Source organism: Colletotrichum aenigma, assembly GCF_013390185.1.
Source record: "Colletotrichum aenigma strain Cg56 chromosome Unknown KSG_Cg56_contig09, whole genome shotgun sequence".
NCBI classification, from domain to species: domain Eukaryota; kingdom Fungi; phylum Ascomycota; class Sordariomycetes; order Glomerellales; family Glomerellaceae; genus Colletotrichum; species Colletotrichum aenigma.
Genome location: NW_023500915.1, coordinates 3,559,264 through 3,585,377, shown reverse-complemented (window position 1 = coordinate 3,585,377; position 26,114 = coordinate 3,559,264). Strand labels below are relative to the sequence as shown.

Below are 26,114 nucleotides of genomic sequence, written 5' to 3'. Positions count from 1 at the left end.
GGTGATCAACAATGTCCCCGGCGTCTTAGAGATGACTACTGAAGATATTCATACAATGCCTCACGCGCTGTTCTGTGGGCGGCCGGGTCATGCCTCGCCGCGCGCGTAAGTGACCGAAGATCCCGCGACAACGAACCCGGCGCCCTTGGCTCTCCGATTAATCCTTGCTAAGCGCCCATCCAGCTTTTTGCAGACATTGATGCGATAACATATCCTATAATGCAACATGAATAGTGTTGAGATTAAAGACGATTAAGTATTTAAACATGAAATCGGGCTCCTCGGCGTTTTGCTTTACACCCCGGTCGACTTTTGACATCCTGTCATCCTGGCACGTTATCCGATCTTCCCGGAGGTCCTTGCTCCCCTCCTCTTCGACGTCACCACTCAAACGTTGCGGGAAGTGGAGGAGTTGGGGGCTCGCCAACTTTGTAAGTCCCCGATTACCTGATCAGGGAATTCGTTTCGGACGAACGTCGCCGATGCGCGGGGCGTGCGGCCAGGGCGGATCGCAGCCCGATTGAATTGTCCGTCCGCGGGCTCCTGTTCCCACGATGCCGAACATTATACCATTCCGCAGTTTGTTAATGTTTCGTTATTTTTCCTTTTTAGCCCGGGGCACCCGACGGCACATTCGGGTTTGCGCGGTGTTCCATGCAAGGCACAAAGTGGAAAATTAATAGGACCACACTCAGAAGGAGAGAGTGGCGTCTTATCTTATTACTCCTCGGTCTTTGACTTTTTTCAACGTCTCTTAAAATTGAGCTCGTTCTCGTTACTCCTCGAGATTGGCCCTAATGCCTTTCATTGTCGAAAAGAAAGCGGCGCTTTCCCGGATGGCCTTCCAAGCCCTTGTAAGATACGATCACGATGGACAAGTCTTTTACGGCAATCTGGTGCGAAGAAGCAGAAGCGGTTATGTTGTGGAGAGATTAGGTGGGAATATTGATGAGGGATTCGTCAACACGAATATGAGGGATACGGTAACGAAGGTGAGAACCTGGAGATGGCATGACTCGGGTTTGAGATTTGTCGGAGAAAGTGACCGCTGACGCAAGTTCCGCCAGTTGCTGTGTCCCTTGGAGCGAACACCAAGCATCATATGTCTAGGCCTCAATTTTCTGAGATACGCAGAACAAGCAAATGTAAGAGTGGTATTGTCAATGCACCCCCAGAAAACTACTAACAAATACGCAGCTCCCAATTGCGGCCTACCCAATAGTTTTCACGAAACCGCCAGATGCTCTGGCAGGACCGAACGATCCAGTGTTCGTTCATCCGGACGCGCAAAGTCACTTGGATTACGAGGGCGAGCTGTGCGTCATCATTGGAAGAGACGCGAAAAACGTGTCAGAAGACGAAGCGCTTGATTACGTTCTCGGTTATTCTGCAGGAAACGACCTTACCGCACGAAATTTTCAAGTTCCCGACGCTTCAGGAGGCCAGTATTCTTACTGTAAATCATTTGATGGTTTTGCACCGATAGGACCGGCGATCTGGTCGCCTACAGTGGTTCCAGATCCGCACGCACTGCGGTACCGCACGATGGTCAATGGCAAAGTCGTCCAAGAGACTGAAACTTCCGACATGATTTGGAGCGTGGCGCAGGTGATTGTCCACCTTTCAAGGGGAACGACGTTAAGGAAAGGGACCGTTATTATGATGGGTACACCGGCTGGTGTTGGCTATTTTCAGGGGAAGTTCTTGAAAGATGGTGACGTGGTGGCTGTAGAGATCGACGGACTGGGGAAGATCGAAAACAAGATTGTTTTTGAGAAAGAAAATCCCGAGGAGATGGAAGAGTAGACCTTTTATGGTTGGGAGGCAGTCTGCACGACAGGCAGATATTTCTGGATGCCTTTCATGAGATACGATGACGTCCAATGGCCTACGGCTCCGAGTTTATTACACGCTCTCATGATCTGGTCTTTCGGCGTTTTCGTTTGAACATTAGGATGGCTGGATGCGGACTTATACAGGGGTACTTGCTTTAGTGTGGCTCTAGGTGTAGAATCTTCTGCTTTCGACTCTATGGTTATAGCTGGTATTCAACGGAATCTTATGTCTCCCGTAGTCCGTCTCTAACGTTTCAGTGAACTATTTGTATAATGCCAAAGTCATGTGACAGCTTAGCCTATGCGAGCCCTACATCCTTCTTAAACTTCAGCAGCCACTCCTCGACGTCGGCAGGCGTTTGGTTCCAGGGATCATCGCTGTGGTATCCTCGTCAGCGTATCGGCTACCAGAACAGGTGATACTGTGCTAGGTCTACTCACTCATCATAGAGAACCCATCTAGCCTGGTGTCGGATCTCCTCATCGGTGGGAATATGGCTGTTGGGATTGTTGGGCGACATTGTGCTGGCGACAAACCGGGAAAGCTCTTTTGCAAGACGTCGATATCTGTTGTTATCATTCAGGAAGAACGGCATTCCACTGCCTCCGGGCCGTTCATTACCCTGCCATGACCCTTGTAGTGACTGCCCCGACCCTTTGAAGATTGTCTTAGCTGCTTGTAGTCTCATATAGAAGTCTTGTGTGGATTCCGCTGCGCTTTCTAGCCCCAACCCGACAGGATCTTGTAAGCCATCCATGCTAGCAGTTTGCGAAAGCCAAGAGGAATCGGCCGCAAGTGCCATCTTCCCAACTCCCTGGTAGTGACTGAGTTCTGGCAAGTTTCTTTGGGCTATGTCCAGAGCTGGCTGGTTCCAATCCCCGTGAGGTCCCGGAGCGGGCTGTGTTGACAACCCATCTTGGGAGTGCTGCTTCCCCCGTTGTCGCAAAGGAGCAATCCAGTCTTTGGATTCCCAAATAAGTCGCACTAAAAAGCCAGCAAATCTTCTCGAAGGGTTGGTAGACGATTCTTCAACGCGAGCCAGAATTGCGCAGGCCTCTTGCTGGATTTCGTGGTCTGAAAGAGCCAGACCCAGTGTAACGTGCATCCCAATGTAATGGCGTAGCTCTGACTCGAGCTGGCATTCTTCAAAGATGTTCATTTTCCCGTTGATGCGGAGCTGGCTTAGGCGTAGCTTAGCCAGCTGCTGCATAGGGCGGAAACGAGCTTTTGTGGCTATCTCATTCGAGCACATGAATATATCTCTTAGCCACGAGGGCGGTGATGAGCCAAGAGCCGACGAAAAGAATTCCGCGCCGAATATGATGCTACACCCCTCGTACTTGAGTTCATCATCAGATGGCGAACTGTCCTGACCCTCGAAGTAGTTTCGTATGTAGTACTCTATCTCTAATTTGAGGAGTTCGTAGGCGCTTGGTGCAGTATCAGCTGGTCCCACACTTGCGGTGAATGGAAGTGCCGAAAGAGACTCGAATCGAATGAGATCTATGCATCATTAATCGTGAACTAAAGGGTTTCAAGATTGCTTTCAAGCACTTACATGGCGGCATAGCATTGTCCAACATCTCCATCACAGCAGGCTCAAATCCCCAATCTCCCTGCCAGTCTGTCATGGTGCTTCCATTCTTGAAGTGGTCGGCAAGATGGTCACCTCGCTCTGCCCATGTCTCGAGCTTGGCACCGCAAAACCCACACGCTGAGCGAATATTGTTCTTCACAAGTTTCCACTTATCCATCAGTCGCGTCATCTGGTTCGATCCGTGTACGAGCTTCAAGTGCTGCCGCAAATGGTCTTTACGGTAGAAGGTGCGATCCTCAACAGGCTTCTCTGAGCAAGCACTCTGATGGTGCTCATCAAGGTGAGGTTTACTGGGGCTGGGCTCTTCGCAATAAGCGCAAACCTCTCCCTTTTCAGGATGGTTTTCCGTGGACCCATGTGGTGAACACACCCACTCTTCCAATGAAAGATGAAGGGATTTTTCATGTCTCTGCCAGTCGTACTTTGTCTTGAATGTTTCCGTACAAAAGGTACACTGGTACGTATTGCGAGCCTGCACCAACTTGATACGCTCCCCTTTTTGCATCTTGGTGAGGGCTCGACGCCTCCGCCTGCCTGAGAATTTGTTGGAATCCTGCGACCCGGCTGACCGTCTGGACCCATGGGAATAGGCAGAGGTGTTCGAACCTCTGCTAGACCGAGACGTCGCAGCACTGCTGAGGGATGATGCATTTTCCGAAGACCTGCCAGGCGATCGTGCACGGCTCGGAAAACTCGATTGTCCGGTCGATGCCGCGACAGCCCGATTAATGTCAGACGCGAGCGCTGGCTCGTGCTCCGGTGGCGAGTGCTCCCATCTCTGCATCGGATTCATCATCTCGAACGGCATTGGCGTCGGTCGTCGGGTCGGAATTTCAATGGGACCAGTCGTTGTCTCCGTCCATGATGGAACTTGCGCAGCCGATGTGCCTTGCGACCGGAACTTTTTGCGACGGCGCGTGTTGGCAAACCAGTTGGTGATCTGCTGTCGCTCCAGGCCTGTTTGATTTTGCAGTCTATCGACATCTTTCGGTGTCGGGTAAGGATGTTTTTCGTGCCTTTCAAACCATGTCCTCAGAACTTTGATGGCGCCAGATGTGAAGCGGCTGCCAATCTTGGATGGCATGGTGGCTTCAGGCTCGCCGCCGGCCTCAGCTGGGCCCGGGGGAATGGCCGCATTGTCCTCGATTTCAGCGGACAGAGGCACGCCGCCCGAAATGCTTGACGATGGCGATGCCATGCAGCTGTCGATCTGGTTCTGAAAATCAACTGCCGAGTTGCTTTGACCGGATATGAGATCGGAAAACATGCCCAGTTGATCAAAGTCTAAACCGACTGCTTGGAATTGGTCTTGCGTGCTGGGCATCACGCCGAGGTTTTCGTGTGGGCTATCCATGACTCAGACCGAGCACTTGGTTTCAGGACGTGAGAGTTGGGCGCAAACCAATGTGGAATGCCATTTTCCGCAAATTTCAGTAATTCTGGACAGGAAACACAGAAAACACCATCAAATTCCTTCTCCTAAAGAATGATGATCAGATGAAAAGGATCGGTGGGCGATTGCGGACAGGCGGGGCAATAAGATGGTTTGTGGATAAGTAATGGAGCTTGTCAACAAAGGGCGGAACCGCTTATGCAGGGTCATTCCGCCCTTCAGTGACACGCTAACGGCTCTGCTTCGTCAAAATATGACAAACGACTTGAATGCTGAAATTCTCATATGTCTTTACAGCAGCGTTCTTAATATCGCGTATAGTCTGACTCTTTTTCTATTAGCTCATAGTGTACTGCCATAGGGTGAATAGTGATAACGTGTAAAGCTCCCTGAGTGGCTAGGTCACACCAACAGGCGCCACAATCGATTGAGTTCAATTCTAGAGAAGATTGTGGCTCATGGCTCTGGATTTCAACCCTGTATTCGGCGAGCAGGAGAGTTCCTGATACTGACTATAGTATTAAGCAACGGCGCGATATAGTCTATCCCCTTGTCGTGTGCGCACCATCTTCCTCCGTCAATGTCCCCGAAAATGGGGCCGGGAGGGGCCGTTGTGGACCGATCTTAAGTCGGGCTTTCCGGGTGAAGTTGTAAGACAACTTCGTTTGGCGAACATATATGCTTCACTTCTTTATGCTTTGAGGCTGTTCCGGGGAGTTTCTCCTCTAGTCCGCGATAACGCCGATCAAAGTGCTGGCAGCTGCACAGGCAGGAGCCCGTCCCGGGATTGTTCATCTCCAGTAACGGCCCCTCATCGCCGAGAAAGCTTACCGGCAAATTGGCATAAAGCAAGTGGCACACAGTCTCCTGCTTTTCACGTCGGAATACGGTGCGCTCCGTTTAGCCCGCTCGGCGCTCCGCCTACCTGACATCAGACGACATGGCATGGAAATTACTATTTGTGATCCCCGAACCCCTCAATCATCCCAACCCCCGCCCATCTCAGGCACTTCACAATGCCAGATCCGAGAGGCTAAGACCGATACCGAACCCGTCTGTCCATGAAAGTCTCCGGGCACCTGGGTGCGATGAACGTCAGGCTGATCGGGCACAGACCCTCTTTTGGTAAGAAGTGGAAGTTTAAGAGTTTATCGCGAGATCATCATCATAGCTACCTATATTTGTCTCGGTTTCGGTAGCGACGGTTATTCGATTCGGCGATTAGGCATGGCATGGCACTCAGATGAACTGCCGCAATCGATAAGAGTACGGATAGAGCGTTGCTAACTTGCTATTGACAATCAGTGAGATCGTCTTGTCTTCATCGTAAGCTCAACGTGTGTTCGCCAGATGACACAGCGTGCAGCTAATATTTAAAAAGTTATGGCTCTGGCATCTACTCAAGCTGAGAAGCAGATTATTGCGCCAGTGGCTATGGCACCTAAGATATGCGTCTTACTCAACATCTTGATAACCCTAAAGGAGCTCAAAAGGGGCGACACACGCATGTCGTTTTTCGAAGGGCACGGAGAGGCAAAAGTGCAAGAGAAAGCATGCTTTTCCCACTTCTCCATTCGGGAGACACCGTCACCTATAAAAGGTTTGAACGGTTCCAGACGGCTTCATGTTGAAATCTGTGCTGTCAAATTGGGGGGCAGGGTGGTTCGATCACAATACGCTTCTATTGATACGGTTTCTCCGCTGCTTTAGACATACTCGAATTCCAATGCAATTTGAACATAACTCCAACCTTTAATGCACCATGCCCTGAGTTGAGTCATCAAATAGTAGACAATTCCAAAACTTTTGTAGCGTTGAGCTTTTCCATTCCCATGCTGTGCCTGCATGTGCTGTGATGATTGTTTATGACCGTTACCTCATCAAGTCATTAATGCGTTACGCATCCCGCGTGTACTCGGACTTCTGGCGCCAAACGTGGCCGTATCTCATCACAGCGATGGGAATCGGAGCCAGAAAGATACTGCCGACGCCCAACACAGTAAAAGCCCACCCGTAGCCAAACGACTCGATCAAGGGGCCGGTGGTGAGCGGAAGGAAAGTGCCAGCCAGGCATCTGGTGACAATCAGTCCGGTCATGGCGGATGCGCTGTACAGGCCCGCCGCATCGACGACGTAGGCAGACAGGGGCAGCGAGCACATCAGTAAGAAGAAGCCCAGCACCGCGACTGAGACGAGAAGCCAGATTACGGGAAGCTTGAACTGGGCGATCCATCCGTATGCGATGATGGTCAGGGGAAGGCCGAAAGCGCCGACAACGACCAGCGGGAGACGGTACTCGGGGCGTCCGGTTGGGTCGTTGCCACGGAGCTTGATGTAGATTCTATCCAGGCTAAAGTTACTGACGACGACGCTGATGAACGAGCCGATACCTGAATGCGATTAGATGATGCCTGGAAAACTTTACTCTCACACGGAAGAACTTACTGAATGCTATGAAAGAGAGGCCGGTCAACGTGGGCGAGAAACCGTACACCTCCTGCAGGATGTTGGGCAGAGTGATGGACATGATATAGAAGTATGCAAAAGTGATGCAACCGAAGAATGACAGCGCAAGCAAGACGCTAGACTTGAACAAGACCGTACCAGGCCTCTTAATCGACTCCCATAACTTCAACATGCTCTTGTGGTCATCAACGCCGGCCGGGTGAAGCGGAGCTCCAGATTCATGCTGCACCTTGGCGGCGCGCCGTCTCAGGATGGTCATCTTGTACGTCTCCGTGAAGAAGAACAGGAACAGCACCTCGCACGTAGCCGCCAAGCCGGCGCTCATCCACAGAACACGTCTCCAGCCCAGAGTCTGGGCAATGGCACCGCTGATCATGGGGCCGACGGCACCACCGATCAATGGTGCGAGTGAGACCATGCTCATGGCAGAGCCGCGCTGGTCAGCCTCGAACATGTCGCCGATGATGGCTGGGCTGAGGACATTGGTAGCGACAGCCAGGCCGGTGAGGGCGCGGGCACTGATGAGCAGCGGCGTGCTGGTGCTCAACGCAGCGAGGATGGTCGCCGTCACGAAGAGGATGTTGGCGGCGTTCAAAACTGGCTGACGGCCGTAGATCTCGGAAAGGGGCGCGATGAGAAGAGGACCGGCAGCCTCGCCCAGTTCCCAGATGGTGACGAGCAGAGCGCTCGCTGGTGAGTTCGTGCCGTCGTCATGGTCGAGGTCACCAATGATGTGCGCAGCGACAGGGACGACTGAGATGCAGGTAAAGGTTCTGCGAGCAGGTTAGCGGACGAAGCCAAGGAATTCACTGCGGGTTGAAAGTTGAACCGCAGTGGGTGATGTCTCATACACAGTGAACGCCATACACGCCAGCAGACCGACTATGGTCCACTTGAAAGCCAGCGGCCACTCCCTCGGATTTTCAGAATCGCCATTGGGGTCGAAATCGAGCAGGTGCTTTGAGACGTCTTCCTCGCAGAGAGGATCCTCGAGAAGGGGCTGACTTTCGGCCATATTTGACGTGTTTTCGAGGTGGTGATAGGTACCTTGAAGTGAAGTCGGTGATCGCTCACTGGGCGGCTGGTGAGGAAACAGCGGCAGCGGAGGCAGATGCAGTGGGCCAGCGCCTTTGCGTGCTTGCCCCACGGTGCTTGGTCATTGCCAGACAAAAATTTGATGGCCGGGGTCGGGAAGGTGGGTGGCAATTGATTGCAATAGCGGGGCGCCGGCGCCGGCCGAGGGGCTGGGCCGTCAGTGCCACAGGGCACACGTGACATCCGCTTTGTGCCATTGTGTAAGGAAGCAGCATGTTGGCGTGAAATGCTCGCTCTAATCAGGCGGTGGATCTCATGCGAGAATTGTCGGCTGCCTGGAGGTCGTTGTTCAAGAAGAACACGCCTCTAAATAACCGAAGATCGCAAACCTTATCAAAGACCCTGGAATTCCAGTAAAAAACCGTTGATGGCTCTGGAATCTGTTTCGCCAATCTCGGCGATTGGTCGTACAATGTTTCCTTTTTCGGACAAGTGCGGGGTCCGTCTCCGATGTCGTCTCCACTAATTGGAGCTTCCCCGGCCGGCTGACGGCGGCTGAAAGATCCCCCGCGGGTCTCACTCCCGAATCTGACGCCGGCTCCCACCTTCAACTGCGCCTTTTGAGCAGCATGACTCCACCAAAGGGCGCGATATATGAATAAGTTTTTTCCAGAGCTGCATCCGTTAGGAAAGTCTGGATTTGGGTCGAGTTTGAAGTCTATGTATTGGTACTCTCAACTTGATTGGACAATTCGACATCCCAGCAATTACGCCATCCTCACGCCGGATTGTCTGAGCAACAATCCCTGAACTGCAGCCATGAGCATCCCTCAGCTTCGTGCGCCATCGGTGGACGAACTTCGGAAGTTCTACGTCGGAAAGACGATCAACGACGTTCCAAAACCCGCCGTAGTAGTTGATATCTCCAAAGCAAAGAGACACTGTCAGTCTATGCTTGATGCCGCCAAGGCTCTCGGGGTGGGCTTCCGAGCTCATGTGAAGACTCATAAGGTACTTGGAAATCGAAGACATTCACACGGAGCTGTTATGAATTTTTTGGTCCACGGCTCTAACTGATGGTTTAGACTACTCAACTTGCAAGACTTCAAGCAGGCGAAGACTCACCAGAGGTGAAGCTCGTAGTCTCCACTATTCACGAATTGGAGCATCTGCTGCCCCTTCTAAAGGAATTTAAGAACAACGGCCGACAGGTCAATGTTCTCTATGGTATTCCTCTCCCGCCATCACAAGCGGCTAGGGCCGCAGATCTGGCGCGCGAGCTCGGTCCTGGCACAATCACTTTCATGATCGATCACCCGACACAGCTCGATGCTGTTGTTCACTTCTCGCAAAAAGCGGGATTTGCGGCTGGAATCTATCTCAAGGTCGACACTGGCTATCACCGCGCAGGTTTGCCGCCGTCAAGTCTTAACAAGAATGACTTGATCGCAAAGGTTATGCAACTCGAAGCTGAAGGCAAAGCTACTTTGACTGGACTGTACTCTCACAGCAGTCTTAGCTACGCCGACACGGGCGCTAAAGAAGCTATGGACAATCTTGCGGGGGAAATCAAGGGCTGCGTCGATGCGCTGAAGAGCAACGCCCAGCACTTCCACAAAGACAAGAAGCTGACCATCAGCGTCGGTGCTTCACCACAGGTGACCGCGGTCCAGAACTTTGCCGGGGCCAATGCGACGCAAAACCCCGACAGCGAGTCCCTCCGGAGCACGATCCAGGAAGTCACCAAGGGCGAGCTACTTGGATTCAAAGTAGACCTCGAGCTTCATGCTGGTGTCTATACTGTCCTTGACAACCAACAACTATCAACACACGCCAGAACATTCCTTGGAGATGTCGAGGACGAAGTTGCCATCTTCGTTGCGGCCGAAGTCTGCAGCGTATATAACGATGGTGAACATCAACAGCCTGAAGCACTCGCTGCAGTCGGTGTGCTTGGCCTTGGCCGAGAGCCGTGTCCTTCTTACAAGGGATGGGGCGTTGTCAGTCGCAAATCGTATTCAAAGGATGTCAAAACGAATGATCGACTTGTTGTGGGAAGAGTTAGTCAAGAGCACTCTATCCTCACGTGGGATACTGGGTCAGAAGGCAGCGGCCAGGAACAGCTCCCGCCTGTACCCCTCGAAATTGGACAGAGTGTCTGGATCTACCCTAACCATGCATGCGTTGCAGGAGCCATGTACGGCTGGTATTTGGTGGTCGACTCTAGCACAGGAGAAGAATCCGACATTGTAGATGTTTGGGTGCGGGCATCTGGGTGGTAGAATTCGGGCCAGTTCCTCTGACGCAAAGTCCAACAAGCATGTCTACAAGAAAGCAGTCCCCATCTTAATCATACTGATCATCTGTACCTTAATGGTTCAGCTGATTGTCCTGTGCTACGCTGACGGCATTACGCTGACAGCATCTGTATGCAGCTGGCTTTACCCCTCTTTGCGCTGCCGATCTTGCGGAGCTTGTCTCTTGATTTCACCAATAATCCGGGACTTATAAGAGGGTTCATACTACTTCAGATGAGAAGAACCCCGAAGAATTACTATTTCGTCAGCCCTAGCGTCCAAACGATTTTGCATTCTTATATCCTCCTAGCATACATCGTCCCTCTTTCAATTTTCAGTACCAATCGGTAAACACTTATTTTTTTAGGTCACAATTGTGAAGGGAGGACCAATGGACTTTCTGTGTTCTTCATGCGAGTATATGCTTGGTCTAACCGATACGCAAACTCATAGGGTTTGCAGGAACAAGATCGAGATCAACTTTGATTCTTGGTCTAACAACGCTCTCGCTGGTACCTGTCGCCTTTGTACATTGCTGTTCTATGCAGCAGCCGGTCCGAATCACAAACACTTTCTCAAGACTCATGCAGGTGCCACGTATCAGCTCTCGGGCACTGGCCTCGGTAATAAGGATGTCTACGATTTTATCGACACCAACGAGGGTAACTTCAAATATCTGGCGTTAGTCACAGCACTGCGACCGGACTCCCCCAAACGTATGCAAACGTTCCTTAAGAAGAAAATAGAGTTGGTCATGGAGTTGATGTCTATCAGAGTGCTGTTGATAATCCGTTTAACTCACAGTTCTCTACTGCAAGCAATCAGAACAGCGCATAGGCAATCGGACGATGACGAGGGAGGTAGTGCATCAAGTTCGTTGGTGGATGACGGAGTGTTCAAATCAACATGATATTTGCAAACAATATCAGGTTTTGATTACGACTGAGAACGACGTACCGTTACGTATTATCGACGTTGATCCCGATCAAGAGATCATTAGAGAAGAACTTGGGAGGACCAATATCGATCTTCTCTCTTGCGAAAAGGCCACACGCGTCAGTCTCAAATATTTCCAAGAAGCAGAAACAGAAAATCCTGCAGGAGTCAAGTATCTTACCCTCAGCCATCGATGGGGTAAACCGGAGCCAACTAAGTTGACGTGGGAAAATATGGCCGAGTTTTCGAGGCAAATTCCAGCCCTAAGATTATCCAAAGTCTTCAAGGATGCCATTCAAGTTACTCGCTGCCTTGGCTTTCGTTATCTTTGGATTGATTCAATATGCATCAATCAAGATGATTCCGTGGAGAAAGCCTCGGAAATCAGACGCATGCAGAGCATCTACCAATTTTCGCAGCTCAATCTCTCGGCTACTTCTGGAGAAAACGGCCTTGTTTTCGAGAGGGAACCCAAATCAGTTCTGCCGATTCTGGGGAAAAAGAAACACTCGGAGTCGCCAGCTTCCGAGAATGATGGAGACTTCCTAATGATTTCTGCCGGTCCATGGGAAACAAATGTTGATCTGGGATCACTGAATGAGCGCGCTTGGGTCGTTCAGGAACGACTACTTGCGCCAAGAGTTCTACACTGCTGCTACAACATGATGTACTGGGAATGTCCTTGTCTGCGTGCGACCGAGGTTGACCCTCAAGGAGAAATGAACCACGACCATGTAACCAACTCCATTGATTTCCGGACCAATATCAAAAGGGACTTTTTGATGGCTTCAACGAACACTGGCAGATCAAGAAAACCACGCGGCTGGTCCGAATTGGAAACCCGCTTCGAGTCTTTCAATCTCATTGTCAGGTCCTATTACTTTCCCAAAAGTTTGACCTATCCACGCGACCGGCTACCGGCCATATCCGGTGTTGCGAGATGGTTCATGACGCGTCTTGGTCTATCGCCTGAGAGCTACCTTGCAGGTCTCTGGCGAGAGTCACTACTAGGGTCCCTTTTATGGCATTTCGACAGGCCACCAAAAAGCACTGCAGTACGCGACTTGGAAGCTGGACCATCATGGTCATGGGCAAGTGTGATTGCAAGCCAGGAAATAATGAGTGGAATCGGAAGCGTGACACACTTTCGCCCACTTTGCCAAAATCTTGGTGCTATCATTGTTCCGAGGAAGGATGACCGCTTCGCAGCACTCCAAGTGGCGACATTACAGGTGGAGGCCAGCGTAATACCCATCGAACGTGAGTGGCGAGGCGGTGCCCCTAACATACGCCTGTTCGGAGAGGGTAAATGGTACAAAGAATCACAAGATCCTTGGACGGTCAAGCCCACAACGCTCATAGAGAAGCTTGAAAAAGCCACCTGGGCTCTCGGTCCTCGTGCGGGAATATCATATAGCCAACCAGACATTATATTTTCTAAGAGGCACAGGACAACTCGAACCTACATTCAGACAAGGTGGGACACGACGGACATGCTTTGGACAGACAAGACATCCTATCGCCCTCGACAGTTATACTTAGTCCCAATATCTTGGGACTGGCGCAAAGGATCACCGCTGGATGTGAACCTCGTGGATCTAGCCATTCGAGGGCTGATACTACAGAGACACCCAAGCAACGGTCAGTACGGAAGGGTCGGGATGTTTATGACAGCGGCTGAGCTCAACTACCAAAATCGACAACTCGCTAAGGCCATACTGCGATGTATACCGATGAAGGCACTTCACAAGTTCGCAGAAGGATCTGTCAGACCATCTCAACTTCGGGGGCAGATAAGGGGACTTGGTGTTCCTAGCAGTTTTCGTTCTGACATTGAAGAAAGATCACAAACTGGGGCGAATTTAATAGGACCGGACGACCATTTGGGGACTAACGATGACGGACTGAATCTCATTGAGATTCTTTGAAGGCTTTCATTAGTTCGCGACTTTTACAGAAGAACACTGTGAAGTTGTGATGTTGTTAGGCCTGCGCGCAACGAGAGCGATTTCTGGACATGTTCGGGGGGGGGGGGGGGGTATTAGCCCCTCTGAATGGTTCGTTCTATGGTAGAGAATATGCTAGCACATTCACTGAGTCCGTCGAAGTACAGACATGACAAGTCAAATGGAGTCCCAGCTATCCCGCGTGTGAATCAGAGAGCTAATCATATGTGTAGATGTCAAGTCTTCCTTCTGAACATGTGACTGAACTGGGAAAGTCATCACTGCTTTTCACACCGAAAGATTCTGGCAGTTCCTATCTTCTTCCACATGACTACATGTAGCTGAGTGCCATTTACATAGATCTCCGCACAATGCGATCTACAGAATGGCTTCAGATCATGTCGGTGTTTGGCGTGGGCGCATTGACGTGTGCCCTGCCTTCTGCTCGTATGCAGAAATGTACAAAGATATAGCTATTGACAACCCATCCACAATTTTCAATAACTCTTCTTCTTCATCCCTTTGATTCTGGATCTCTGGCTCTTGGTCGTTATCCTAACTCACTCGCATCGCGCTTCTTCAGCCAAGTCCAGGCGCCCAATGATACAGCAACTTGCTGCGTGAATAATATATTAGAAACCCATGCGGAGAGATGAAAACTATTACTGAAAACGAGCGATAGGTATAACGTATGTGAGCGGATATCGAGGGCCGGCTGTTGTCCGCATGCAGTGGGCTCGGTCCCGTATTCGTATCCTTCGTCCACCGTCTCGGCGGAACACGCCAGCTTTGCCGTAACGGTTTTCATTTTACAGATAAGTTTGTCAGCTTCCAACGCTAGGTCGAATGTTCACATTGTAGTCCTTTTATCGAGAAATAATTTGTTGCATCGGAATCTCGTGCATATAAGCCAGGAGCTTCGCCGCCAACGAAAGGCAGGTTGTGGCACATTTAGCCCTAATAACGTTCCTGCATCATCCTCCGAACCGACACAATGAGTGCGACAAAGACACAACAGAATTTACCTCCAGCCCTTCAGGCACTTGTTGACAAGGAAGAAATTCGTTCAGCAATCTATCGTTTCGCCCGAGGCTCAGACCGCGGCATCCGCGACCTCGTTCAGTCGGTCTTCCATTCTGATGCGACAGACAATCATGGATTCTACAACGGACCAGCAAAGGACATGTACGATGCTCTGAATTCAGGTTCCTCCTCAGATGCAGCCCATCACCGCATTGGGCAGTCTCTGATTGAGGTCGGAGACAACGGGATCACGGCGGCTGCAGAGACGTACTGCATTGCGACGACAAGGATAACTGGGTCACGTTTCTCGTGAGATATATCGACACCTTTGAGAAACGGTAGGGAGAATGGAAGATCAAAGACCGGGTTTTGGCATTTGATGGGGTTCTGATGGCAATGTGTTGAAGAGCTTACCGAAAGAGAGTCTTGGACGCAGGGATGAGAATGACTACTCGAGAAAGGTTATGAAGAACTAAGTTCAGAAACTAGCGAACTTTGATAAATTGATCATAGCATCTCACCTATTTTGAAGGCCATGAACTACAACAAGACAGTCAGGCATATGGTCAGAAATTAATAAGGGCTCATGGTCAAATAAGCGTTTCATTTGGTTAGGGGACTAGCCGCTAGAGAGAAAAAGCCAAAAGATAAAAAGTAACTTGTTCATTGATTGAGGTTTAAGCTACTCTTGATAAAACGCTGAAAGGCAGAGAGGCCGTAATGCTAGGTTGCTGCCGGAGGGCATCCTGACCTCTGATGTGAAGCACAAATGGCAACTCATCATCCTCCGACATCCCTAAACCCGCGAGATACCATTCCTGCTACCAAACACCGCCGCAAAGGTTCGCACACTAAGCAAACGCTTAGTTGAGGAGGCCGCAGATGAGGCCGCCGAGGTTGAGCTTGTCGAGGACACCGCCGACAATGCCAAGGACGGTGGGCAGAAGGCCGCTGAGGACCTCGAGGAGGAGGTTGATGACACCGCCGAGGAGGCCGAAGACAGTCTGGAGGAGACCGTCGACGATGACGTTGAGGGTGGTGAGGAGGTGGACGATGACGCTGAGAAGGAGGAAGACAAGGGGACCGAGGAGCTCGAAGATGCTGATGGTGAGGACCTTGAGGACGTTCTGGAGAGTGTAGATGATCTCGAAGACGAGCTCGAGAACAAGGCTGATGATCTGCTGCTTCTCCTCCTCGACGATCTCGACGGTGTTCTCTAGGAGCTCGACGACCTCAGAGACGAGGGTGCTGATGAGGCTGACGATGACGGTGACCTCGCTCTTGACGGTCTTGATGATGGTCTCCTTCTTGGAGGCGATGCAAGGGCCGCAGACGCCGGAGACGGTGGAGTTGATGGCGGTGGTGTGCTTCTTGACCTCTACGATGGTGGTCTGCATCTTGGTGATGATGACCTGCTCGGCGCGGGCGTCGATGATGTTGCCGACAGGGACCTTGGACTCGACGGTGCTCAGGGCAGAGCCGACGGGAACCTTGGACTCAACATTGTTGAGGGCTCCGGCAACGGGGACCTTGGACTCGACGTCAGAGACGGAGGTCTCGATCTCGTTGTTGATGGCGGGAGCCGCCAGGGCGGTGGCGAAGATAGAGCCGATGGCGAGGATGTTGGAGAATCTCATTTTGGCGGTTTTGGATTATGAATAAGAATTAAGGAACGAATGTGATTGTAAGTTGGTAAAGAATGACGAGCTTGCGCTGGAAACCAGAAAGGAGTGACTGGGTGAGGATGCTGATGATGGAGAAGAATGGAGTGTCTGGAGAGATCAAGTTGTCTCCTTAAGTACACGATGGACTCTATGTTGGCCCAAGAATCATCCTCCATCAAGAGGCTAAAGGGGCATGGCAGTCAAGGCATCGTACCCCAGCTTTTGCCTATGCCGAACGCAATTATCAATTGACTGGGTTTATGACTCTCAACAACTTCCCGAAGACGAGGATCGCACTCCATACTTCCTCTTTGGGTTGCACATCATGATCAATTCGGGTTGACAGGGCAGTTGGCTTTGGAGACCCCTTGCATTGGGTTGGGTCCCACGAACCGGGGGTCTGTTCCGGGTTTGCCGTTTAGGAACTGCAAAATGGAAATCCTTCGCAACTCCCGCAAACAAGGTTTCTGTTTCAAAGGTTATCCGCTAGCGAGCTGTCAGAATAAGCCACCAAGATCCGATACCAAACCGGCACCTCGGAAATCTTCGAATCTTCGCTCACAGCTACGAGAAGCTTTACATTCAGCCTTGAGGCTCTGAAATCGACTCTAATGAATCAGCGCGCCGATCCAAGCTTACTCGAAATTTCACTAAATCAAATGGTTTGCAAAAAGACGTGACGAAGTGTTGGTGCTCTGACGCTCGGAGAATTCTGATCTGCGGGTCGGCAATAGATGACCGGGGTTGCAGAAGATCATCATTAAAGCCACGAACTAATACGGAATTGGATGGGGGCCAACGAGCAAACATCGCGTCAAAAAGCGGCAGTCACGGGAGCGGTGAAAGCCCACCGATAGATCATCATTTTGGGCATGCTCATTGTTCAAAACTCCATGTCAGTGCTGTTTCGAGATGTCGTATCATCATCTCAGCAGGGGGTTTTTCTGACGTCATCCACATCCATCGTGAGCGAGATTCTCGTTTTCTCAGGATGGCACCCGAGTGGGTGATGTCACATTCTAAAAGATTAATGGGCCCAGCACTCTGGAATAAGCTTCATACTAGAAGAGACACCTCCCACGCGGATGTAAGGGTTATTTCCCTCTCCTTGTGTTGGACGGAATCTTCCATGGGCCATGCCTTATTTGTGGGGGCCGTTGGAGGCTTGCGATGTTTCTCGGTCCCACCGAGACCCTTGACAACCCACCCTCATCCCTTTAACTACCAGGGCTGTGAGATTTTAACTCGCCCGACGCGTGGACATTCTCGTGTTTCGAGGGCACGATGGCATCACCAGGGAGGCCTCAGCAGTACGACGCAATGTTCGGGAGCCCAAGAGCATTTCTTCCGCCTTTTGCTGGCACACCGCTCAGACATGCGGAACAAGAAGCACTGGTTGCAGGCGGTGAAGATCGATAACCTCTGATTCGAAGGGTATATTGATATTAATATTAATGATAATGAAGCAAGGTGTGCGCCTTTAGATGTCTATCCGGTTGCTTTATAATGACGCGCTTCCGGTCTTCCTCAAGATTAGATGCTCGTACTGATCTATCCCATAATGCAGTTTTGTTTCTGATCAAGATGTACCTCAAAGGGAGACCTTGAAGAACTTGGCCACGCAAGGTGTTCCCGCCTCGTTCATGGCAAACATCATGTAGTATCCGGGAATGACAACTCCGTAGTCGCTGGGCATGTTGACAGAGAACGACTTGCCGTCACCGCCATCTTGACCGTCAAGGGGAATGCGGCGCTGGTCAGTGTTGACAGTGTGCGTGGTAGCACTGACGCGAATCATGCTGAAGGTGTACTTGCCCTCGTCCTGCATGTTGATGGTGAGAGCTGCGCCGGCCTTGACAGTCTCGTCAGACAGACTCTCGATGACGGGTCGTTTGGCAGGAGTCTTTCCATCAGCCTCAAAGAGGTACGGCGGCGACCAGAACTGTCCGTCAAACTTGTTGGCAGCGCAGCCGGCACCGCAGAGACCGCCACCGCCGGACCAGATCGTGCCGTCGGCCATCAGGAGCGCGGTAGAGTGGTAGTTACGTGGAACGGTGTGAGCGGCCGTGGGGGTGAACTTGCCCGTCGCGGGGTCGAAGAGCTCAGGGGTAAGCTGAGGAGTGGCATCCGAGAACAGGGCCATCTGCTTCATGCCACCGACAACCCAGATCTTGCCATCGGGCATGACAACGGCGTTCGCGAAACCGCGGTTGTACTGACCGTTCTGAAGCTTCTGCACTTGAACCTGTTGACCGGGCTCGCCGAGGGTGAGAATGTGAGCGTTGCTGGTGGACTGGTAGCCAGTGTAGCCCTTGCCGCCGCCATAGCTAGTATATTGGTCAGAGTTGTCGTCTTAGACTGGCTGTGAAAAGTTGTCATGTATGACTTACGTGAAGATCTTTCCAGCTACTGCGTCGTACATGACGGAGACACCACACATCGAGTCCTGGTCGGCACCACGCAGACCGGCAGGTGTGTTGGCGCCAGTGCCCTTCGTGTCGTACCAGTTCATCTGCTTGGCCGGGCCGGCCTGGAGGACGGATCCATTCTTCCATGACCACAACCAAGCGTGGCTGTCAGGGAACATGCCGAGCTGCATGACCAAAGGCTTGACTGGGCATCCGGCGAGCTTCGTCCACTTGTTGGTCGCGGTGTCGTAGATCTCTCCGTTGCGGGTGCCCGCTCCAGAGAAAGAGCCTCCGATGACAAAGATCTTGCCCTCAGAACTAGTCGCGAGTTCGATAAGCATGTGCTTGGAATTGGCGGAGGCGACTTGTACTTACGTAGTGCAGCTAGACTGGTAGCCTCTGGAGATCTGCATGTTGGAGAGTGCCGTCCAGGAAGAGGACTCGCCATTCTTGAAATCAAGGACACTGGTCTTCGCGGCGCTAGAGCCTCCAGTAACAATGATACGTCCCTCGGCATCCAAGGAAGTACCCGGGCAGAACATGTCGTGCTGAGTGTTCTGTGGTCAGGGTTAGTCAAGTGTGCAAATAGAGGGAGTTGTAGACAAGACATGATTTACCTGAATGACAGCGTCGCTCACATTGCCGGTTTGGACATTGTAGAGTGACGTGTAAGTCTTGCCGTTGCCAGCGGTTGTCCATCGGTTGCTGTGTCGTAATTGCATTAGCATGTCTCCTAATGACCTGTATTCGATGAGTTGATTGCAATTAGAGGTAACTTACGGCCAGCCACTAGACCAGACAAGAAGGTTTCCGGACTCGGGGAGGAGTGCAACGGAGACGGGGACCACGGGGAACTTGATAAGAGGACTCCATTGTCCAAGACCTTGAGCTTCGCAGAGAGCGGCAAGCGCAAGAAGCGCAACTGGCAAGCTGCCGAAAGGAGAGTAAAGAGTGACCATCTTGAAAGAACTGACAAGAGAGATAATGAAAAGAACGAATGTTGTTGGTTTAGAGAGTAGTGACTGGAGCGAATGGAGATGAGTGTGTGGTGGTGGGCCTGAAGTCAGTAGATATACTCGCATTCCAGAGTCGCGAGTGAGGTGAAGATGGTGGCATATTCTCACGATAGTCACTTGAGTATCTGTCATTGAGATCCAGACGCGCCTAGCCTCTATTGTCGCGTGCAAGCGCTCTTGTTTCAGGCGACTGCGGTAGCGGCATGGCTTCTCTTGGCAATCTTACAAGATCGTCCGAAGAAACAAACATGATCGGGACGTCAAGTGCAAACAATTCGAGAAGGTTTCCGCCGTCACGTCTTTGGCGCGGGGCGGAGCTAGATCCAGGGTGCGGGGAGTTGTCTGTCGCGGCAAACTTCGATGTTCCCCTGAGCTAGATCACAGGTGCTTTGACGACTGGCAATTTGGCGATGCTGTCTTTCAGTGAGCGAACGGTTGGTGGCGCTGCGCGCCTTTCCCGCCTAGTTAGAGTTTAGGTTAAGCTAATTGACCGATTGAGGCCAACGACGACCAGAATAGCTAGCGACTAGACTGCAAAAAGTTGCTGTGCCTGAACGATCGTCCTTTGTAGGTAAAGCTTCCAGAGCCACCGGCGCTAAGAAGGAAGCGCACAGCACGGCAAGCCCCGTCAAGATAGAGTAAGGTTGTAAGCTTCCCGTATTCAGGTAAGCCATCTTCGTCTTGTCAAATGAGAACTTCAAGTTGACGGACGGCTTATTTAGTCCCCTTTTACCAGCGCTTTGGCTCACCGTTCTAGAAAGACCAACGTGTTTGGCGTGCCTGAGCACGCGCACGTCGACGCGCCTGAAGTTTGATGGAGTTGATTGGAGCCGGAAGAAAGTTCGGCGGAGGAACAATGGAAGACAGTTTAAGAGAGCTGTCTGGTACGTCTATTAGTCTGAGTTGTAATGCATTGCCTGTCATTCGTTCCAGTCCTGCCTTCTCCAGCCTTCGTCATCGATGCAACTTTGCAGAACTTTCACCTTAATTCCTAATACTCATCATGATGCGTTCATTTCTCAACTTCACATCACTTCTTCCGATCATTCTGTCGGTCATCGCAACCTCCCATGCTCACGTATGCCCGCCAGTATGGACGAAGGTTGCCGCAGATCTGAAGGCTACCTTCGCTGGGTGCTCACCCGAAGCGAGACAAGCTATCAGAGCTTCGTTCCACGACTGCTTCCCAGGTGCATGTGATGGCTCACTGATCCTGGCCAATGAGTACTTGGACAGGGAGGAAAACATCCAGATCCAGCCTATCTGTGACACCCTTGGCCAGAAGGCAGTCGAGTACAGCGTTGGCACCGCTGACATGATTCAAGCGGCAGCATGTAAGAGTCAAGATTGGATCAGGCATTGGTTTCACGAAATCACTAACAAGTACCACAGCACTTGCCGTTGCAGCCTGCGGTGGTCCCAAGACGTACCTCTGGGTTGGCCGCAAAGATTCCAGTGTGCCCAACCCCGAGGGCGTATTGCCCACACAGGACTCCGATGCCGCCACTCAGATCAACGCCTTCAAGAAGAAGGGCTTTACGGCAACCGATCTGGTGGCTCTCCTTGGCGCGCACAGCGCAGGAACTAGCCTTCAGGAGCTGGCGTTCGACTCGACCCCCGACAAGCTGGACAGCACGACCTTCTACCCGGAGACTGTCAAGGAAACATCACCCACCTCCCTCGGTAGTGATGTTGCCGTCAGCAACGCCACCGAGACGAAGAACATTTGGAAAGGCTTCGGCACGAGCCAGGCGCGTTGGAACACCGCTTTCAAGCTTGCGTGAGTGGTTTGCTAATGGCTTTGCTTTGAGAAGTCGACTAACCTTTTGGGTAGGATGGCGAAAATGAGCATCTTAGGAAACGATTTGGGCAAGCTTGCTGACTGCTCCAAATTGGTGTCATAATTGAGACTCCACCTATCAATTGTCAGCTAATTGGGACGCATCCGCGAACATAACGATGATATCTTAATCCAGCTTATCCAGCTTAATAAATACCCTAATTGACTTTGACCTATATGATTCGAGAGCAGTAGCCGTTTTCTTTGTTACGTCCGTCACATTGATCATCAATTTGCTAGCCCCTCTATCTTCGACACCAGGCGGACCTTGCCACCAGTACCATTCGCTACACTCTGAATGAGCCCTACTTCAGAGGCTGACGCGGTATCCTTGCGGGTGTCGCGACGCACAAGAATCATTTTGACGGAAAGGCGCAGCCGTCAAACCGTTTTGCTCTCTACTAGGAGCTGGTAGCCGAGTGAGGGAAATACTTGAGGCGAGTAGACTCACCGGACTGATGCTGCGGGGCTCAAAAGAATAGCATCTGTGATTCGTTCATGTGAAATTACGCAGTTGTAACGAGATAGTTACTTCGGTGGCCTTAACTCGAGGATTGAAGTATGAATTCTAAACTGCAAATAATTGACAAGCTGGATCTTTTGAAGAGAGATAGCAGGCCAAGAATTTAGAAACAAGAATGATACAACATGGCAAGTCCCATGCCATGTTACAAAGCCCGCGAGACTACAACTTTTGCTTGAAGTACTACTACGACGTCATTGGGGCATCGAACGCAGAGGACGCACGCCAAGTTCTAAGTTCCACAGCGATGAGCTTCACTTTGCTCAATCACGGAGCGGCACAGGAGGCAAAGCATTCTTCGCCGAGAAAGGCGTCGTCCAGTTGCCGAGCACAACCTTGAAATCATGATTCCAGATGTCCCAGTGCTCAGAACGGTCAGGGTCGCCGAAAGGAAGCAGGGCAGCGACGCGCATTCTATCGTTCTATCGTCAACATCGGGCAGAGTTTAGATTCGGGAGGTAGAGAGGTACTCACGTGTAGTTACCAGGCCTGATCTTGTACCCGTTTGTGAATCGGCCTAGCCACCAGAACCGATACACCGAGTAGCCGTAAGCATCACGAGATAGCTCGGTCAGTGGGCCTCTGACGATGTCGAGCTCGTTGTCAGTCTCGGGGTCGAAGACGGACACATAGTTTTCGTTGTTCTCCGCCAATGTTAGCACGACAAGAGCGTAAACATGTGTGGGAGTTTCTCACCCAGGGAGCAGCCATCCCGATGAAACCATTCACGCCGGGCACAGGCGGATAAGTCCAGTTCTTCTCCGTCCATCCCCTCTCGAAGATGTCCCATCGGACAAGCGGTGCACCCCAGCGCATGGTGATGAACAGCCGGGGGAAGTCTTGCTGTCCAATGCTCAGGTCAAATGAAAATCTAAGTAGCCGTTAGCGCATCGCAGCTGAACGTTGGCATATCCCCGCAAACTCACGTGGAATCATCTTCAATGCGGGTCATGTTCTGGGTCGACAGGATGTACGGGAAATTGTCGCTAAACATCTGTCTGAAGGTCTTTTGAACGTCGGCCGCAACGCCCATGTAGGGGACGGACAGCTGTTCGTCGTTGGAGCCGTTAATGAGAATCTTGCCGCTGTACACCGGCAATGCCGACGCATTGAAACCCTTGGGAGGGTTGAAGTGAAATCTTGAACACTGGGTCAGTCAATCAAGCATCTCCAAGGAGTGAAGGATTAGACCTACGTTGCTTCCTTAGTCTGGCCAGGCTCGACGGTGAACTCGCCCTCAGGAAAGGTGACGTTAACGGGCACTTCGATGGGAGCAAAGTCTATCCCCAAACCGGGACCTGAGGCGAAGTCAAGTCTGCCAGTCAAAGCCTCGAAAGCTCCGGCGGCCTGATGAGAGAACTTGTAGGTAACCGGCTCGGTGCAGTTGTTAGTAATGTTGACTCGCTGACAGGACTCAAAGTGAGCCGTGTCATTGAGTGCAAACTTGGCCCAAGATAGCTCGGTCTGGTACTCCAAAACCTTGGTGGCATTCACCAAGCCAGTGCCAAGCTGGAAGATGGGGGCATATGCACCGTAATCCGTCACATTTGTGCCGTCCGACCAGCCAAGGGAGTCACCACTGGACATGATCCGAGCTGCGAGCTTCTTGGCGAAATCCGGGCCGTGAACCCATCTCCCGCCATATTTGCCAATGTAGAGCGCTGCAATGCCCGCGACGTACGGCGTCGCCATCGAAGTGCCCGACTTGAGGCCGAATCGATCATGGGGCAAGGTCGAAAAGATGTTGCTACCAGGCGCTGCGATATCAGGCTTGATGCTCAAGTCGTAGAGACCACCCAGAGAAGTAAAATACGAGGCGAAAACTGCGGGGTTCTTCATGTTGAGAAGGGGCAACTTGTCCTCTTCGAAGAACCTGGCGTGGACGGTGACGCCATCGGCCAAGGCCTTGGTGAGAGCGATTCCTTCTTCTTGACCAATGATGCCGTCAGCGCCTCGAGTGTCCCAATTGTCGGGCAGAGGGAATATCTTCTCATCGTTGAAGAAGAGCACATGCTCAGCGCCGGCAGCGAAGAGAAGGTAGCGCTTCGTAGCTGCGCTGCAGCCTCCGCGAGGGACCACCACCAGAGCATGGGACAAGTCGACGTCCTCAGGGAATTTGGTGCATCCTACGGTAACGTTCTTCGGATCCGTTGTCAAGGCGATGACCTGCAGTGTTCCGTTGAGCGGAAAGTTGTGCGTGAGAGTGCCAGAGAAAAAGGCCCATGTAGCTGTGCTCTTGTGCTCCCCGTCGTTGAACGTAACTTCGAATGGCAAACCGGGAACGTTGTCTGGCTCAGTCGAAGCGACAGCGAGGACGTTCTTGCCAGACATACCATTGTCAGGGAAGAAGAGACCACTCTCTCCATCGTTGCCAGCCGAAATGGTTACTATCACGCCTTGGTCAACCATACGAGAGGCAACCTCTGCCCACGCATTGTTGGCGAAGCCTCCACGACCGCCAATTGACGAGGTGATGATGTCTGCCTGTGGGAAAGTTAGTGAGGTGTGCCGGAATATGTGATCCTGACTTACTCCATCAGCGAGCGCTCGCAGGAACGCGTCGATAAGTGTTTCTTCATCCGTCTGGCCACTCTGTCCATCAAATATCAACTGGTGTGTCGGTTTTCATGCGTCAGGGAACTCACATCGTTGTCGCCAAAGACCTTGTAGGATAGGATATTGGCTTCAGGGGCAACACCCTGCCAACTAAGCGGGAGTCAGTTAAAGATTGAAGCAGTAGACATCGCTACATCAGTCCATACCTGTCAGACTTTCCAGCAACAATGCCAGAAACATGGGTTCCATGGCCATTACTGCCTCCTTCCATGGGATCATCATCCGGATTCTTGTCAAAGCCTTGGTCAGGCCAGTCTTTCACATATGTCAGCGATGCCGGATAATTTGTGAATGGAGATACTCTTACATGAAGAGCCAATAAGATCGTAACCGCCGATGACCTTGAATCCGGGACCAAAGCCTCCGCCAAGCTACGTGTCCCAAGTCAGTGCCTGAGGAGTAACTAATACGAAGGAAAAGGCCTCACCGCAGGATGGTTATAGTCAACACCAGCATCCACAACAGCGACCTTGACGCCCTTTCCCAGGATGCCAGCCTCATGAAGCTTGTTGACACCAGTCATGTTGTGGATGGAGTAGTTCGCTGCGGAAACAGCACTGCTGAACTCCCTACCATTCTCAACCGTGGCCATCTCGATACGTCTTGATTGCCACACATTGCCGACGTTCTGCAGGATGCGAAGTGTCTCTTCATTCTCAACGGTAGTCTCGATACTGACGCCAGTAAAGATTTCGCTCTCAAAGGTCTTATAGAGCTTCGTGCCTTCCCGAGTTGAGAGCTCTGAGGTCAGTCTCTCCAAGTCAGAGTCCTGCCGGTCACATGTTAGCATCTCTTGATGTCATCCGACACGCGGGTCTTCTATGAGGACCACTCACCTTTGACAACTCGAGAATGAATCTTTTCGTGCCTCCGACGGGAATTTTCTTTTGAGATTCTCCCGTGACTCCGAAAACGGCAGAGCCAACGCCCGCGAGGGACAGAACCGCCAGAACAGTTGTCAGATGCATGTCCGCTGAAGTGAGCCCTCAATGACCTTGATCCGTGACTTGGACTGGCAAGAGGAAGAATAAAGTCCGGCTTTCGCGTCTAGATATGTGAAGAGGGATTCCCGACTTTTGGCCCAGGTGGGTGTACGGCATCAGGTGCTCGTGTGCGATTCCGGGGTGGAGGGAACCTGCATTTTCGTATCGTTCAAACAGACCCATGCAGAGAAACAAACAGCAATCTACAGGGTTACTACGAACAGACAGACTGGGGCCATTGGGTCGTTTATTACTTTTTACAAGTGCCAATGGAGTCGCCAGGCAGCTTGAGACATACCCATCCGATATTGCCCCAGCTTTTGAGAGCATCCCGTTAGCTCTCACAGTTCGAAAAGAGGCTGGAATGACATCTCCATCGTCCCAAGACTTCAAGCCGACTGGGAAACCACCTGAAGCTTCGTACCTGATCTCAACCCCGCTCGTTGTCCGAGCTATGCATTGAAAAGGGATGAGGTGGTCTCCCGAATCTTTACCCGGTTCTCGTAGCATGCGTAGCACATCCGCAGGTGAATAT

At 51.6% G+C, this 26,114-nt stretch overlaps 9 protein-coding genes across 9 annotated transcripts; 4 read left to right on the top strand and 5 right to left on the bottom strand.

The window, feature by feature from the left end:
- Window positions 1-797: 797 nt before the first annotated feature.
- On the top strand, window positions 798-1,806 carry CGCA056_v013642 (Uncharacterized protein; the record flags this gene model as incomplete). Its single annotated transcript, XM_037328885.1, has 3 exons — window positions 798-992; window positions 1,068-1,145; window positions 1,198-1,806. 3 exons carry the CDS (start codon window positions 798-800, stop codon window positions 1,804-1,806), a joined length of 882 nt encoding a protein of 293 aa, XP_037173132.1.
- A 328-nt stretch (window positions 1,807-2,134) lies between these two features.
- On the bottom strand, window positions 2,135-4,787 carry hbx4-0 (Homeobox protein 4; the record flags this gene model as incomplete). The annotated part of the gene is made up of 3 exons (XM_037328884.1): window positions 2,135-2,213; window positions 2,277-3,339; window positions 3,395-4,787. The coding sequence occupies 3 exons, from the start codon at window positions 4,785-4,787 to the stop codon at window positions 2,135-2,137; spliced, it is 2,535 nt and encodes an 844-aa protein (XP_037173025.1).
- Window positions 4,788-6,722: 1,935 nt separating this feature from the next.
- radE-1 (Efflux pump radE) lies at window positions 6,723-8,307 on the bottom strand (the record flags this gene model as incomplete). Its single annotated transcript, XM_037328883.1, has 3 exons — window positions 6,723-7,216; window positions 7,272-8,065; window positions 8,144-8,307. 3 exons carry the CDS (start codon window positions 8,305-8,307, stop codon window positions 6,723-6,725), a joined length of 1,452 nt encoding a protein of 483 aa, XP_037173026.1.
- Window positions 8,308-9,146: 839 nt separating this feature from the next.
- Window positions 9,147-10,609, top strand: CGCA056_v013639 (D-serine dehydratase; the record flags this gene model as incomplete). Its single annotated transcript, XM_037328882.1, has 2 exons — window positions 9,147-9,338; window positions 9,413-10,609. 2 exons carry the CDS (start codon window positions 9,147-9,149, stop codon window positions 10,607-10,609), a joined length of 1,389 nt encoding a protein of 462 aa, XP_037173254.1.
- Window positions 10,610-14,500: 3,891 nt separating this feature from the next.
- CGCA056_v013638 (Uncharacterized protein) lies at window positions 14,501-14,842 on the top strand (the record flags this gene model as incomplete). Its single annotated transcript, XM_037328881.1, has 1 exon — window positions 14,501-14,842. One exon carries the CDS (start codon window positions 14,501-14,503, stop codon window positions 14,840-14,842), a length of 342 nt encoding a protein of 113 aa, XP_037173253.1.
- Window positions 14,843-15,392: 550 nt separating this feature from the next.
- Window positions 15,393-16,166, bottom strand: CGCA056_v013637 (uncharacterized protein; the record flags this gene model as incomplete). The annotated part of the gene is made up of 1 exon (XM_037328880.1): window positions 15,393-16,166. One exon carries the CDS (start codon window positions 16,164-16,166, stop codon window positions 15,393-15,395), a length of 774 nt encoding a protein of 257 aa, XP_037173261.1.
- Window positions 16,167-17,784: 1,618 nt separating this feature from the next.
- GAOA-1 (Galactose oxidase) lies at window positions 17,785-19,560 on the bottom strand (the record flags this gene model as incomplete). The annotated part of the gene is made up of 5 exons (XM_037328879.1): window positions 17,785-18,520; window positions 18,584-18,919; window positions 18,977-19,158; window positions 19,219-19,306; window positions 19,382-19,560. 5 exons carry the CDS (start codon window positions 19,558-19,560, stop codon window positions 17,785-17,787), a joined length of 1,521 nt encoding a protein of 506 aa, XP_037173260.1.
- Window positions 19,561-20,623: 1,063 nt separating this feature from the next.
- MNP1-0 (Manganese peroxidase 1) lies at window positions 20,624-21,521 on the top strand (the record flags this gene model as incomplete). Its single annotated transcript, XM_037328878.1, has 3 exons — window positions 20,624-20,951; window positions 21,010-21,397; window positions 21,452-21,521. 3 exons carry the CDS (start codon window positions 20,624-20,626, stop codon window positions 21,519-21,521), a joined length of 786 nt encoding a protein of 261 aa, XP_037173405.1.
- A 722-nt stretch (window positions 21,522-22,243) lies between these two features.
- vpr-4 (Minor extracellular protease vpr) lies at window positions 22,244-25,564 on the bottom strand (the record flags this gene model as incomplete). The annotated part of the gene is made up of 11 exons (XM_037328877.1): window positions 22,244-22,394; window positions 22,455-22,624; window positions 22,677-22,851; window positions 22,907-23,119; window positions 23,176-24,464; window positions 24,513-24,572; window positions 24,626-24,686; window positions 24,743-24,851; window positions 24,904-24,967; window positions 25,024-25,365; window positions 25,433-25,564. The coding sequence occupies 11 exons, from the start codon at window positions 25,562-25,564 to the stop codon at window positions 22,244-22,246; spliced, it is 2,766 nt and encodes a 921-aa protein (XP_037173259.1).
- Window positions 25,565-26,114: the final 550 nt, after the last annotated feature.